The sequence below is a fragment of the Platalea leucorodia genome (genome assembly GCF_965183815.1).
Source record: "Platalea leucorodia genome assembly, chromosome: 5".
Classification (NCBI taxonomy): domain Eukaryota; kingdom Metazoa; phylum Chordata; class Aves; order Pelecaniformes; family Threskiornithidae; genus Platalea; species Platalea leucorodia.
The window spans coordinates 96,678,316-96,694,161 of NC_138827.1; the positions used below are offsets into that span (position 1 = coordinate 96,678,316).

General features: G+C 35.6%; 1 protein-coding gene across 1 annotated transcript in view; it reads right to left on the minus strand.

The window, feature by feature from the left end:
* The window catches only part of LRP1B (LDL receptor related protein 1B), a gene marked incomplete at both ends in the record, with an annotated part of 755,097 nt that overhangs the window by 248,507 nt on the left and 490,744 nt on the right, over positions 1 to 15,846 (minus strand). The window contains 5 exons of the mRNA XM_082312062.1: positions 2,019 to 2,264; positions 4,730 to 4,930; positions 11,890 to 12,072; positions 13,956 to 14,123; positions 15,316 to 15,396. Coding sequence (XP_082168188.1) covers positions 2,019 to 2,264; positions 4,730 to 4,930; positions 11,890 to 12,072; positions 13,956 to 14,123; positions 15,316 to 15,396 — 879 coding nt within the window. The remainder of the gene's footprint in view (positions 1 to 2,018; positions 2,265 to 4,729; positions 4,931 to 11,889; positions 12,073 to 13,955; positions 14,124 to 15,315; positions 15,397 to 15,846) is intronic.

A 15,846-nucleotide genomic window follows, 5' to 3' on the forward strand; every position in this document is an offset into this window, starting at 1 on the left:
CTCACCAACATCAGTAAACATTAGCAGAAATATCTCATGGGCTTAGGAAAAACTGAGAAGCCACAGTCTCACTGTTCTTAATTTTCAGCACAAGTGAGTATATTTCACTTTGGTTTTTTTTCCGTTAGCTTCCAAATACTGGTCATTTCTATTTACTTTAATGTTTGTTTCAAGCTTTCCTCCACCAGGTTACTATCACTGTCTTAAATGCTTTTAATCCTTTCATTTCTGTAACCCAGTAAGAATGCACTTTTTGAATTACTGGAAATGTCCATAATAAAACAAATTAGATTGATCAAAACTCAATGAGAATAAGACTAAAGCAGTGTCATCAAATAAGAATTTTAACAGCAATAAAATAGATTTCAGATATACAGAACTACAGTAATATGCCAGTGAAGCATGATTTGAGAGTCTGCTATCAGCATAGCTCAGTAACATCTGAACAACATACATTCCTGATCTCATACTGTAATAGTAACTATTTACATACAATAGTAACAATTACAGAGACACAAAGATTCAATTTGGAGATCATTCTGGAAATTATAACAACAGTTATTTCAGCCTGATGAATGAAAACCCCATTCTTAATGAATTAAAAAAATAGCTCAAAGGCAAGATGTACAATTTAAGAGAACATCCATGACATAAAACTAAATTTTAATCATCCATTGTTTTGGCAAAAAGAAACATTATTTTTATTACACGCAACAGACATTTTGGCCATAAGTAAATTATGGGCTTCATTACTACTGTAACGAAGTTCTAAAATGTTTCGTAATTTAGCTCAAACTTTGTTAAAGCAGAAGGATTAGAATTTGCCTTTTCTGAAATATGGACCACTAAGTTGGCTGCTAGCTACTAAATTATTTCAGGTGACTAGCAATAGGAAACTTGGGCTTTTACTTCTAGCATTCTGAGTCAGAATTTTTTCATGTGATCCATCTGAGGAAATGTTGAGTATCTGGAATAAATCAAGAATATCTTAATCATTTTATCTATTGAATTATGAAATATCCAAAGGAACAATAGACAGTTTGGGAGATATTTCTACTCAGAATTGATAAGATACTATCAAAAAATAAAGACAATAAAGAACAAAAATAGCAAAGAATCCTAAACTGAAATTTTGAAAATCTAAACAGCAAAATCAATGCTATTTTTAACTCTCTACAGGGAGGGGTAAAGTTGTGATGACAGTTTATATTGCACGTACATGTTTGTATTGCATGCACATATTCACACTGCACTTGAAAAAGACACCCCTAACAATAGTTTCTAAATCATGCTTCAGTACGTATCAGTAATGAACAATGAGGGGAATGCATTCCCCTCTCCCATTTTGGCTTATGTTGGTTTTCATAGAATTATAGAATCGTTTAGGTTGGAAAAGACCCTTAAGATCATCAAGTCCAACCGTTAACCTAACACTGCCACTGTCATTTTCTTGATAAGTGAGCTGAATGGGCTTACTAATGTCAAAAAACAAGTACCAGAATGTCGTAGGTGAAAAAATAGCTTAAATTGTGAACACTAACAGGCAGCAGATAATTGACTACATGTGTGTGCACGCATGTTCAGAATTAAACTTCTGAACCCTCAAGTAATACTGGTCAATATCATGATGTCACAAATTGATCCATTTCTTCAAAATACATAGTAAATCCCCCATATTCCATATATGTACACACACGTGTGTATATACACACACACATACGTATATGTGCATATTACATATACAGGAAAAACTATATAAAACTTCAAACAACTTAGAAATTATTTGCAATTAGCATTCTTGGAAAGTCTTAGAAGCAGTGAACTAGTACTGCAATACCCCTTCATCCTGCATCAAGAATATGGACGGCTTTAACAAGTGCTTCAGATTGCTATCAGCCCCACATTTGGATAATCCAAGCCTATATTTCTTATTAGAAAAAAGGAAATAACCCCTCACTAAATGGACATAACAGCTATTAACATCTGGAATATTGAAAATACAGTGAATTTCAACTTACCAGTACTAACGCAATTTTCTCCATCCTTACTGAGCTTCCAGCCTTCGTAACATGAGCACTTGACAGTATTTTTATGCTGTTCACATACTTGACTACACTTAAGGTGCTTGGTACAGTAATCCATAATCTCACAAGTTTTGTTGTCTATACTAAGACTGAATCCTGCAGGGCAGGAGCATACAATTCTTCCTCCAGGAACCACAGAACATTGATGGCTACATCCACCATTGTTAAGAGAACATTCATCTGAAATAACATGGTGGGAAAAAAAAAAACAAAAAACAAAAAACAAAAAACAAACAAACCAAACATTAAGGGCTGCAAGGGCTGTCTGTTCTATTGCATATTCTTAAAGTCAATAGGTCAACTAACACACATAAAAAGCCCCTAAGAAGCACAAACTAAATTTTCCATTTGTTAAACAGCTTTCTATATTTATTTTTAAAATTATCTAATTTGCAAGTATTCAGCATGGCAGCTTTACAGCAGTCTTTCAGGATTTTAGAACGGCAGATGTACAATGTATACTCATTTTCACAGACTTTCATGCATATTATTTCATTCACTTAAGAATTAAAGAGTGTCCATACAGAGTCAATCCAAAGACCATTATGGGTCAGCCACCTTCAATGGTGACCAAAAGCTGATGCACAGGGAAATAAGCATACTTTTCCAAATACTTCCCTTGCCTCCAGCCACTTGAGCTTGTGGGGAGAAGGCTCCAACTCTTAGTCCTATGTATCTACATCCCAAGCAACTTGTCAAAGAAACACGCATAAATAAGATTTAAAAATCAGGATTTTTTTCTCTTCCTTTTCCAATAACAGCTACTAGAGAATACTGCTTCCGCATTCTCTGTGTCAGTGCTCTCACATTATGTTCTGCAGGTAACTCGTAATTTGCAAAGCTTTGCTAAATGGATTGAAGGTGATTTGTGAAACCTTTAAAGCATCTGAATTAAAAGCATGATAATTGTGTCTGTGAGAAATTCTGTGACCTCTGAAGCAAAAAAGCATAGAACTACTCCTTACCTCATAGTACTACTGACATCCAAGGAATCAACGGGAGGGCCAAACTGGTCCATTGTTACACTGGAAAAACTAGGCTTCACTTTTATTTTTTAATCTATTTGTGTCTTTTAGTTATTTTGTTTGATTCTAACAAGTCTCTGAAAGCCTTGCTCACTTGTGATAAGATGTATAAAACACAAGTTTTCTACAAAAGAATTATTTCCTTGTCTTTTTTTTTTTAAAAAAAAAAAAAGAGCCCTTCTAACAGTCCTTCGTTCAGATTTCAAGTTTGGTTATTTTGTGGTTTTTTTTTATCATGACAAAAAAGGATCAAGCTCCTTAATATGTCTAACATGCAAATGTGTTGCCCAACATCCCATATTTGTCCTTCAGTTTATGCTTAGGTATGTTTTATAACTAAATCATTAACAACTGCTGAAATACTTGTTGACTAATAAACACACCGTCTAAAAGTTGTAACAACTGTTAAAAAGCAAGCTTGTCCCTATACAATATCCAACAGGATATAGGTGTCATAATGGGCTACTACTAGTAGGAAGATAATTGTCCAAACACAGAAATGGCACAGAAATAATGTAAATGACCTTACGCTATGCTTTCTTTCACCTGGAATCTAGACAGCATGGGATTCATATGTAGATCTCAGAGGATTTAGGTCTACAACATAATCTTAACATATTCCAGAGGAACACTGAATTTAAGATTCCCTCTTACGCTACAGTCTGCAGGCCAAGAGAGCAGGACGGTGCAAAGATCTCTTTGCCATGTCCTGCAGCAGCCGTTGCCCAGCCAGTGAACTCTGCCTCCTGTGCTAAGCAATTCAGGTGACTCAGCACAGCCCAGGGCAGGGTCTCCTAGTAAAGATAGAGCCTAGAGGGTGAAAATGCTTATAAACGTCTCCAAATGCTTTGTAACAGAATGCTGGAGATTGTAAAACATTTTATGCAAAGCAAGGTCAGTGGGAAGAGGCAAATTATTGATATAATAAAAAAGAATTATAAAATTACCTAAAACCATGTTTCACTTCTCATCCCTAAACCATCGCTATAGTACAATACTACTGCTATAGAGTCTTTTAAAATGTCTTCATTTTATCTTTGCATATATTTTCTAATCATTCAATTAGGTTATCTGTTATACTTCTGTCAGATTTATAAAATTATTTTTGTACATTTTTTACTGAATACAATTTTGCTGAGATAATCTACATTGTCTGACATGCCATGGAATCCTTTTAACACCACCATCAGGGACCATCAACACCACCACCCTTTCAACACCACCATGTTAACTCCTCCTACTCGTCCCAATGCCTTTCTTCATGAACTCCTACACAGCTACTGACAGGGTTCTATCAACCCAAGCTTCTGCAGTTTGAGAGAACTGCAAATTAGCTTAAATCCTTTCATATATACCAGAGCCTTTTAAATTGTTTACCTCTAGGACTAGTTTAAGGGGCTAGGAAATGAAAGACTTACCTAAAGAACTATGTTGTCCCTTATTTGAAGAAAACTAAGACTTCAAGCACAAAACCAGTATGATTTAAATTAAATAAAAATCCTCACATAGGCTACTGTGATAAAATTTCAGTAAGATTAACACGAGAACTGTTTTTTCAACAGGTAGTATTGTGACAGACAATATCAAGAATAATCAGGAAAATGTGTCTAAAAGAAGTACCACAAAGATCGCCTTCATCAGATCCATCGGGACAATCTCTTCTCCCATTGCAGAGCTTCTCAGGCTGTAGGCAGATGGAGGTATCATTAGCACAAGGGTATTTTGGTGGTCCACACATATAGCCCTCGCAATTATCCTCATCAGACTGATCCTCACAATCAATATCGCCATCACATAGCCACGCTTTGCTAATGCATCTCCCTTGGAGAAAAGAGACAATAAACACAGGAAATCAGACTGGAAGAAAACTTCAGGAAAAAAACCTTCAGTAACATTACACAGATATATTTTTTATTACGCTTTTCTATTAATAGTACTTTCCTCTTAGATGAACAGAAAGAAATCAACTTGTACTTATACTCTGAAGCACCATCCACATCAGTGTTGACAGTCTAATCTTCCAAACGTCAGTCGTAACTATTTCTATGCTGAACAGAACTGCATATAGGCAGGACACATCCTCATAATCGGTTAAATATACAAATTATACTAAAATGTTCTTTTTTTTTTTTTTTTGTTAACTTCTGGTTTTCTTCATCTCCCTTCCTTTATCTTCTACTCCAACAGCCTTCCATAGGAGCAATGTTTCAATGTATGACTTTCTATTAGCATGGGTTTGAGAAACAAAAATCTTTCTAGGAAGTATACACAATACATGTCAGATTATGTCAGCTTTTGGATGAAACAACTACAGGAAATGAAATTTCTTACATGATTTCAGTTTTATCAAACCAGGCTTCAGATCATTTCCTTCACTCCTCAAAAGAGGAAAAAAAAAATTTCCACTTTCATGCTGACCGTCAGTTTTTAGAGATGCAAGACAGTCTCTTGATTGAGAAAGGGGTTATGATCTTTAAAAAACATACAGGTATTAAATTAGAATCACCCAAGCCAGGGATTTTAATAGGTGAAAAATAACAAAGATTGTCAATGCTACCACTTACAGGCGTGCGTGTGTGTGCGCTCCTGTCCCAAACTATTCGTCAACTCTCAAGTATAAACTTGTGACTTGCTAGCTACAACCATTAGAGGTTAGTTGTAAATTTTCATAATACCTCGACTGAACAGAATTGGCATGTACTTTGTTCTCCAATTAATAAAAAGACAACATCTCTGATGAGTCCCCATCCCTGGAAGTATTTAAAAGACGTGTAGATGTGGTACTTAGGGACATGGTTTAGTGGTGCACTTGGCAGTGTTACGTTTACGGTTGGACTTGATCTTAAAGGTCTATTCCAACCTAAATGATTCTATGATTCTATTCTATGATTCTAACTGGTAGAACCACGGGTTAGGATGCTGATCTTACACTGTTTCTGCTTATAAACTATTTAGGTAGAGAAAATCGGGCTGGAATGGGAAGGAAGATCCTGGAAATGTGTGGGTCCACTGACAGCAATGCTGGTGGGTGCCCAGGGACTGGCTGGTTATCCCCCAGACCGGTAAGCGCAAACTGTTGCACACCATGAACTGACGTGGATTTTCTGCCCAATGTTCCCAGTTTAGCAGCAATCTCCCCGATAGGAAATTGAGACTGATTATGACTTTGTGGGGGAAGCAAGAGAGTGAATGTGTGAAATAATCAACGAGGGTAAAACCCTAATCTCATTGGCTCTTCAATACACGTCACTGCCAAATTCACTACAGGCTGTCTTTTCCTCTGTATCGCCCGTGACACGGTTCAATACAAAAGTACCTCAAGACAGATTCTGTACAGCTGTCCACACAATGTAGCAGCTGTCCCTAACTGTAACTCCACTGTCTGCCACAAAGCAGTAGCAGATTTCAATTTCCTTTAAAGGAAATATTTGCTTAAGATTACTGTAACGCTTTTCCTTTGATATTTTACTCTTCTTTTAATGGGATGGGTGCCATCGTCCTCACAGAATGACAATGGGATAAAACACAGTGAAATAAGAACAATGAAAAAAATATGTTTCTGTAGCATCTTACAAAGCAAATGTGAGACCGCTTTCACTTTTGGTGAAGAAAATCAAGAAATGAAACTTCAGGGTCATACTACAGTGAGTGTAGTTTCAAACAACAGAACATATTTTTACCAGTGCAAAATCACCTGGAAAACTTAAACAGGGAGTGGTGTCAACTAGAATGAAAAGCTTTCACCATTTTCTAGAACGGTCAAAGTCCCAAATATCCTACACTGAAAAGACAGAATTGCACAGAAACAAGAAAACAAAGTTGTATGCATGCTATGCATGCAGTTTATCCTTACATGCAATCACAAGTGTTTTAAAAAAAGTGCCCATATTCATTATTATCTTGAAACGATCATTGATTTTATGTATTATTAGAACACAGCTGTAGAATGAAAGCTAATAAAAACACCAACGTCAAGCAAACTAATCAGATCCCAGAGAAAATTGACGTTGCTTCCAGTAGAGCTCCTAATCTGGTTTTTAATCTTTTATAGATACAAATGTTTACAGAGCAAATCAGTTTTCCTGCCTTTCTCTTACCTTAATGAAGATATATTTTATAATAAGATTCATCTTCCACTATGATAGCTATGACATGTTCTTAAGTAGAATATACTTACAAGGAATTAATCTTTGCCAAAATTCTAAAGAGATGGACTTAATGAAGTATTAGGACTGTCTTGAAATCCTCACTTCAAATTCACTGGAGTATTTTTACTTTATTGCCCCTTTGAAATTCACATTTTTGGATTCCAGGAACCTTTTTAGTAAAATTCCATCACAAATTAATTGCCTCAGTGGATACACCTGTTCTTTTCCATAGCTCTTTTGTGTAACACAGAAGAAATACATGTGAAGTAGTGAATCAGAAGTTCTGAAGCCACAAGTACGTGGAAAAGCCAGATCCAAATGATTCTCCAACATTTTTTTATTTCCTACAAATACTAGCAAGTACAACAGAATTAACTTTTTATATACTGTTCAGCCTTTTTTGGGATACTGAGCCCAGGAAGTTTTTCGACTGATTATATATTCAACTGTAGGAAAACTACTTTGGTGGAGCATTAATTGCATTCAGTTTCCTCTTACAGTTACTTCTTACTGCCTAACGCTGTAATGCCTTCCTCACCTATAGAATAGACTCAACCTCATTCCTGTCAAAATGAAAGAATGTTCTAATCTGGCATATTTAACAAAATGTTGTGATGGTCAATGATCTTGCTTGTCCTGTAGAACAAACCTGAGACTTAGACTGAACTACTTTGTTTCAAGAAAATGTTCGTTTCTGGTATTTAAAAGCTTTTAGTAGAAAGCAGATATTTATAAATGTCTCCTGGATGAAACAGAATAAAAAATGTCAGGGCCTAAAGAAGACAGCTGTTACCACAGAAAACAAGGATAGCACGAACTGAGGATAAAAACAGCATTGGAACAACATATATCATTTTCTAGTTTACTTGCTGTGTTGGTTTCTTTTTATTTAAATTTTTAATGTCAACTGAATCCACCCCTCCAGTCAGAAATTTCATCATTCTGAAACATCATTATGTTCAAAAAGCTTATTAAAGTAATTGTACAAGAAGTGCAGCTCTAAAGATCTAAAAGTGAGAGAGGAGACGGAGCAGGCAGGGAACAAGTAGAAGCAATGCTGGTAAACCCACCTCACAACCAATATCCTTTCCATGCACCCTCTGAACTCCCCCGTGCTTTCCATTCTTATGTTCTCACTACATCTTTTCCTCTTCCAAAACTCGTCTCATGCCATCTCTCTCCACATTGACCCTTTCCTCCTCATCAGCCCTCACAGAACCTGTAGGGCAGCCCTACCAATTTCCTCCTCCTCATCTTTCTCAAAAACCCTTCCTTCCCAGCCTTCCTCAGTATCAACTTCTCTCCATTCTTCTCTACTTGCCACATACTTGTATCTTGACTTACACTCCCCATCCAGACAGTACTACTGCTGCTGCCCTCCTCTTCCAGTATCACTGCGATGATCACCCCTTGACTTTATTTCCTCTCTATGTACGTTCCTTATTTTCCATTCCAAAGAAATCCTACCTCTTCCCTCATCTTTTTTTTTCTTCCCCTCTAGTATATTATTAACATGTGAGAAAAAAGAAGTACAAAATAATAGCCCACAGGGTAGCATTAAAAATGGTAAGATATAAAATTAACTGCTTCTTGAAAGAAATACAAAACCAGTAAGTATGACAAATATACAATACAGTTCAGATCCACTGCTTACTAAGCTGAAGTATGCATGGCTCTTTTGCATTTGTCCTCACAGAAGAACTTGATTATGATCATTAGAATAATTAGATGACTTTTTAAGTGAGATTGCACAGATTCTGCTCTTGGTCCAGTACTACTAACCACAAAGTAGAAAGATGGAATAAAAAGATAAATTTATGTAGTACATAAAACTGAGTTGAAGTACATGCCTGTAATAATTTTTGGAGGATAGAATCAGAATTTAAAATAGGAAGTTGGATCTTAGTCTAATCTAATTTAGTCTAGTCTAATTTAAAAGCAGAAGATAACTGGCTAGAAGCAGCCCAACAGTAGTCAATCTCAATCAGGTAGTCATTGCATCTCATATCCTACTGCTGCGCAAACTCTAGTATATTTTTCATGACACATCACCACAAACAACTGTCTGATGTCTTGAAAAAATTAGAAATGTCATTCTGAAATCTGTTAACTCAAGTGCCCTGCAGCATTTTGGCTGACTTTGGATACCACAGCTCAAGAACTGCACAGATCAGACAGTTCCAGTGAGACCAACAAAATACTAAAGGTTTAAAAACATAAAATAAAAATAGAAGACATGCAAGGGGGAAGAAAAAGTATTTGTTTATTCAGTAAAAAATGTGGTTAAGGAGACATTAAGAAGTCTTTCAGTATTCAAAAGATTTTTATACTGGTGAAAAGATGAAGACAATCAGCTAAGCTTGCAGCAAAGATTCAGATGACTTATTAGGAGAAAATGTTCAACTATTAGATTCAAATTACTAAAAGGCTATCTATATAATTTATAGAATACCCTCTATTGGATATTCTTAAGTCCATATCAGAAAAGGGGCTGGATATGATGGGTTCTTGAGACCACCATTACTCTAAGCAGAAAAATCACATTTGGCTGAAGGCTGACAAATGCTGTAATTGTAACATGACACGCATGCCTGTGGCATTGTGACAGATTAACCAGAGCCAACAAAAACTACAGTAAGGAAAGACCCTGCAGCTACCGTTTACAGCCATAAACCAAAAAAGAAGTAAGCAAAAAAGTGGGCAGTAACATTTCACTATTACTGTCCTCACCAACTGTCATTTCCCTCAAACCGTATTGGTTGTTTCACCTCCGCCCACAGACACATTCCTACCCAGACCCATCGTATTCTGTATTAGGAAATCAGATGGCACCACCTAGCAATCTATAAGGGGAAAATTAGCCAATTTCTCCTCATCTGAACAATTCTCATAGATGTGGAAGCCAGACAGTATTATCTCTTTAGAATAATCCACAGAAAAAATGATGTTTATTCTGAAGCCTGAGAGGATCATGACAGAAACTATTTCTGATAAAACCATTATTAGTCATTTGTCCCACCATGTAGAATTAAATTGAAAAGTAGATAAACAAAAATCTGCTTTTGCTGTTTTCTGTTCCAACGCATTACCAACATGCCTCCTCCAGATGAGCAGTTTTGCTCCTTCCAGGACTGATGGAAGGAAAACAGTGAAAGAAAAAAAATTATGGATGAAACTGTCACAAATGATTCTTAAAGTGATGTTTCCACACAACCAACAAGCATGATTGCATTTTCCTCTAAATCAAAGCCATATACCCTTGAATTTAGCAAACCTTTGATAAAAATATTTTTTTTGCTGTATTTATATTTGGCATCTAGGAGAAGTCACATTTCATCCTTCATCCTGTAAACTGACTGAGATATTGCCTTCCTTATGCACGACCGTAAACACAGGTAAGTGTAAAATGAGGCAGCATAGTTTGAGACCTTTTCCCCATTTAACCACTAGGAAAACGTATCAGGAAGAAGCGTACTTCCTGTGTCAGGGTTTCTGTCCATCTATTTCAGGGAACAGACTTTGCTATTAAAAGTGAATAATCCCTTTTTACTTATTGAAACTATTCCATTTAACAGCTACTTGTTCTATACAATTTTAGGGAAACTGTAAGAGCACAAAAGGAAATGTTTTGTTTAGACAAAATTCAGTAATCCATATTTATTTACCTGGACATTATGATTTATAAAAAATCCAAGTAGCAGCAAGCCTCCAAGCATTTCTAAGACATCCTAAAGTAATGCACATATTAAAAATGAACTCTCTTCACACTGTAGATTTGCATAAAATATCTTACTGTATCCATACACGTTCACAAATACTTTTGGACAGAGCTCACGTAACTAGACCGCAACATTTATCATGCTTAGCTATAACACAGGCAGTAGAATGGATTCTCCTTTCCTGTAATAATTATAGTTGCCTAATGGCAACAATATTACTACTTATTACATCCTGAATTAAATTTTGCTTTTAAAAGTTATTTTACCCCCAGTATTTCATTAAGCTTTGAAAGAAACTGTAAAAAAGATTAATACAATGCTGACATACATTAATTTCTTCCTTAACTGGACTGTCCCTTAAGAAAATGTTCCATCTAAGCATTATTTTGCAAAATATCCTCATGTAAAGATTGTCACATTCTTTTCACATTTTTTAATGAAGTATACTTAGAAAAATTTAATTTTAAACATTCTCAAAGAATGTATTTTTCTTCCAGTACTGCAGTTCAAATTTCTAGTGCTGTAGTTCTAATTCTTTGAAGTCTTCTAGCTAATTACTTTATACCATTTCAATCAACTTACTTCTAGGGCCAAAGATGGAAAATAGAAGAAAACACCTGGACTTTGAAGTACTTTAAGTATTTGGTTTGATGTACTATCACACAGAACACTTTCAGCTTTAAGTAGTCTCAAAACCCAACCATTTTATATTGTAGATCAGAAAACAGGTTGGGGGAAGTATACTAATATTCTTTCCCTGGTGTGAGTACAATAAGTAACATCACCTCAGTAGTCTTAAACATTCAAAGTAGTATTCAAATAGTAGGTATATGATCAAATCACACAGACAGACACACACACACATACACACACAAGGAGCATATGAGAGCAAAACATATCTGCAAGCATATACCTGTACTCTTGCAGGAGAACTTTGTTTTTTCATCACATAGTCGTATAGTTCCATTACAGCCTTTTTCATCACTACCATCTTCACAGTCCTTTTCTCCATCACAGCGCCACAACTCAGGAACACAGTTCCCATCAGGACTGCACTGAAATTCCTTCCCATTGCATCTTCCAGGTGAGGGAGTTTCTTAGAAAAATAAGAATTACATTGAAGAGCTTGCTCATGTGAATTTTTTCCATGCCAAGTCTACAACGACTTAGAATCCCCCTTCCTAACCAAAGCAAAAATCAGACTCCCCAAGTAGAACACTCAAAACTCACTCTTACTTTCTAACTCATCAATCCAACACAAGCTGCAGACAAGCTCTTTCTTATCCTGCTCACTCCCCTCACTCCCCCCTCCACCACAGGCTCAAGGTAAATAGGTAAATACCATTTTTATTTTTTTTTTTCACAACTGTCAGACAAGAATGAATTTGGAGATGTAGGGAGGGCCAAGGCTGATGAAGTTTTCCTGGTGCTTTGTTAGCCCTGCCTCTCACCCTCAAGCTACATACCCTCCTCCTTCTTCATTCTTCTCTTTTTTCCAACAAGGTCCATCTCCTAGTTCACAAAACATGAAAGGTCACACCTCTGCTCTAACTGACACAAGAGCTCTGGCCCCAACACCTGCCTGGACTGTGCTATCACAGCACTGGCAGACCAGTTGTAGCCCTTCTGAATTCCACAGCAATGAACTTCAGTTCAGTGCAGCTACGGAATCAGTTTTGAATGTTTCAAAACAAAATAACTATGTGATTTTAATTATTCATCACATACCTAATTGTCTTAGTATTTTCTAGATGATGGCCTTTTCAATTTTATCCTTGCCCTCCTTTTCCCAAACTATTACCGCCGTGAGTATTTCTAGTGTTTCATAACATACTAACGACAATAACATGTATTTTAAAGTAATGATACATTATCCATTCCATACAATTATACATTTCTGTACCAAAAAGCATTATTTGAATACATTCTTATAGCACTGTGTATAAATATATGGTTTATTTTATTAAAAGTTGCCTTATTTTTTTTTTCTAAATAATCTGCATTCTTCCCTTCTGTTGTAAATAAAGCAAAGACAAGTTGCTAGAAAGTGTGCATCACATAGCAGAGAAGGACACAGAAGACATATGAACTGATAATAACCATAAAACTGTGCTATTTCAGAGACAGCGTTGCAAATCCCAACATAACATGGTATTGTATAAACAGATAGAGTGGGACTTTAAGCTCTGAGAATGACATGAACAGGGGGGCAAGTGAGTAGTTTAGTTCCAGATCGATTATTTTGATACAGATAAATAATAATAATAATTTTTGTAAATATATAAAAATTAAGGACTTTACTCATGCACGGCATTCTGCTAATTCACCTATTTGTATGAGGTCTGCAACTAGATTTAGAATATAAACTCATTAAAAAGGACAATAAAATCGTGTACGTTTACTTTGCTGTGGAAAAATCACTGTAAGAAAAATATGAGAGAAAAATATTCCCTCACGCTTATTATTCTTTGTCCTTTGCTACAAGCATGCTCCCCTTCTCTCCTCACCCAAATAAATATAATGTACGGCATCTAAATGGGACTGTAGTTTGTTAAAACATTTTTATGCTTCAGTAACACTACTGAAAAAAAAAACCCAAAACTTGGATCACACAAAAATGAGAGTGTTACTGCATAAAACCCCCAGAAAACAGAAATGGTAACTTAAGAAATGCTGCTTACTGTCTCTTTAGGCAGCATGCATCTCTGTAAAAGGACAAACATCACATTTAGCATAATTCAGTAAAATAAAACTACAAAACTTATCTCAGTATAATACCCATTCTGTTTTCAAATGCATCCTTCTTCTATGATACATTTCTGTATTATCATATTATACTTGACATATTTTCCATTCCAACCTTTACCAAGGTTAAAAGCATTTTCTCTTTTTCCATTGACTGAAGACGGCTTCTCTGTATTTATAATAAAGTATTTGTGTTTATAAGTATTAAAATTTAGGAAGAAAAAAAAAGCTAACCTTCCTTGCTGCAGTTTGTTTTGGTTTCATCACTGAAATCTCCACAGTCATTGTCACCATCACACGCCCAATGGCTTGGGATACATCTACCATTATAGCATCTGAACTGATCAGCAGAACACGAGTGAATACAGCCTAGTTCATCACTTCCATCACCACAGTCGTCATCTGCAAATATTAATTTTCTTTATTATTGTAAAAGATAAAAAATCCAAATAAAAGATGTGAGGAGAAAAAGATATTTCCAAAAAGCAAGAGAAAAATAACGTGCAGTAAATAAAATAGTATGTTTACTGCCCACAGGCATATGGTAAAATTATTTCTAATGCAGGTAATTTCCTTAACTCTAATTTACCAGCAGCACTTGACTCTGTCATTTTGCATAGTCTAACCCCTTACACTTATTCACAATTATTCAATCACAGACACCAGCAAGTATGAGAAGGCTTCAGATTTTCTTCATTCCTTCAGTCACGTGTAACTAAACAGGCTTCCGAACACAGTGGTTTTACTTTATTCTCAGTGACTCGTTAAGCTAACTTAGACAGTTAAGTACACACACACAGAGCTTCACATAAACCAAAATGAAAACCTGATGTCAGAATTTCTTTTCAATAGTATTACAAATGTTGTTTCCATGTACATGCAATGGTGCAAGGTGGAGAAAGATGGCAGCACATAAATAAGGGTGGAATGTAGTTTCTCATTACTCTAATGTAGTCATTACAACAATCTTAAGGCAATTCCGATAATTTGAATGAATTCCTTTCAGCTTCATAAAATTATAGTAATATCAAAGGCTATGGTGGATGAAGAACCAACCTAATGTTATTAGGATTGGCATGACATCACTCCCACATCACAAGCTCTAAGAAAAGATTCATCTGAACAGCTGTCATTCCAATATGTATTCTTTCAGACAAAAGAAATAACTACATTGTAAAGCCTTCCTGGCCTTCCCTCTTGAAGGATGCTATTTATTAAATTAAACTCGCCCACAAACAACAAAAAATTAGGTATTTTGGTAACTGGAACTATTTTGTTTTCTAAAAGTAGAAAATACTTTCATATGCGATAGCTTAGCTTTTTTTTTTTTAATAATGAAAGATTACATCACACTTCATTCTACAGAATATACTATTTGTAACTATTACTATATCTACTGCATCATTCCTTATACGAAGCTCCAATATTGCCGCTTTCTAGGTCAGGTCAGTAATTTAAAAATATTGTATTTATTCTCTCGCCACTTACCAGCCAAACTGGCAATATCAGTCTCAGAAGAAAAGAGTGAGTATCAAAGCAATATTTATGTAATATCTACCATATTCATTTCAGATATGGAGCACTTGATACTTGCCTGAATCACAGAGCCATTTGCTGCTAATGCATCTTCCATTTTTGCATATAAATTGAGTTAGTGGCTCACATGTTGGGAATTCTGTGAAAGTGTTCAAAAAGAAATAAAAACTATTTAATGTATATCCTCTTTAGTAATATTCTTCTACCCTCCTATATGCATAAATTACACAAATGTATTGTATCAAACATTTGCACCTGCCAAATACTTAATCTGGAGAGAAGAAAGAGGTGAGACACCAAAAAGAGCGGATAAAAAGGCTTTTAACCGTAAATACTAGCCAAAACCCTATCCTTCCTCAACACAGACCACTGAAATGCATCATTCTGTGTCACATAACATGGCCCTATATTCCGATCAGACCAGGGCTGTCTTTGCCACTAAGCATGCTAATATTTATGACTAATTATAGTTTGATGACTGATACAAACCGTATTTTCAATGTTTTTATTTATATTTAAAAAGTTCTCTAACTGCAATAACACTGCTAGTAAAAGACAAGAAATGGGAGAGTATAAAATGAGAAGGTTG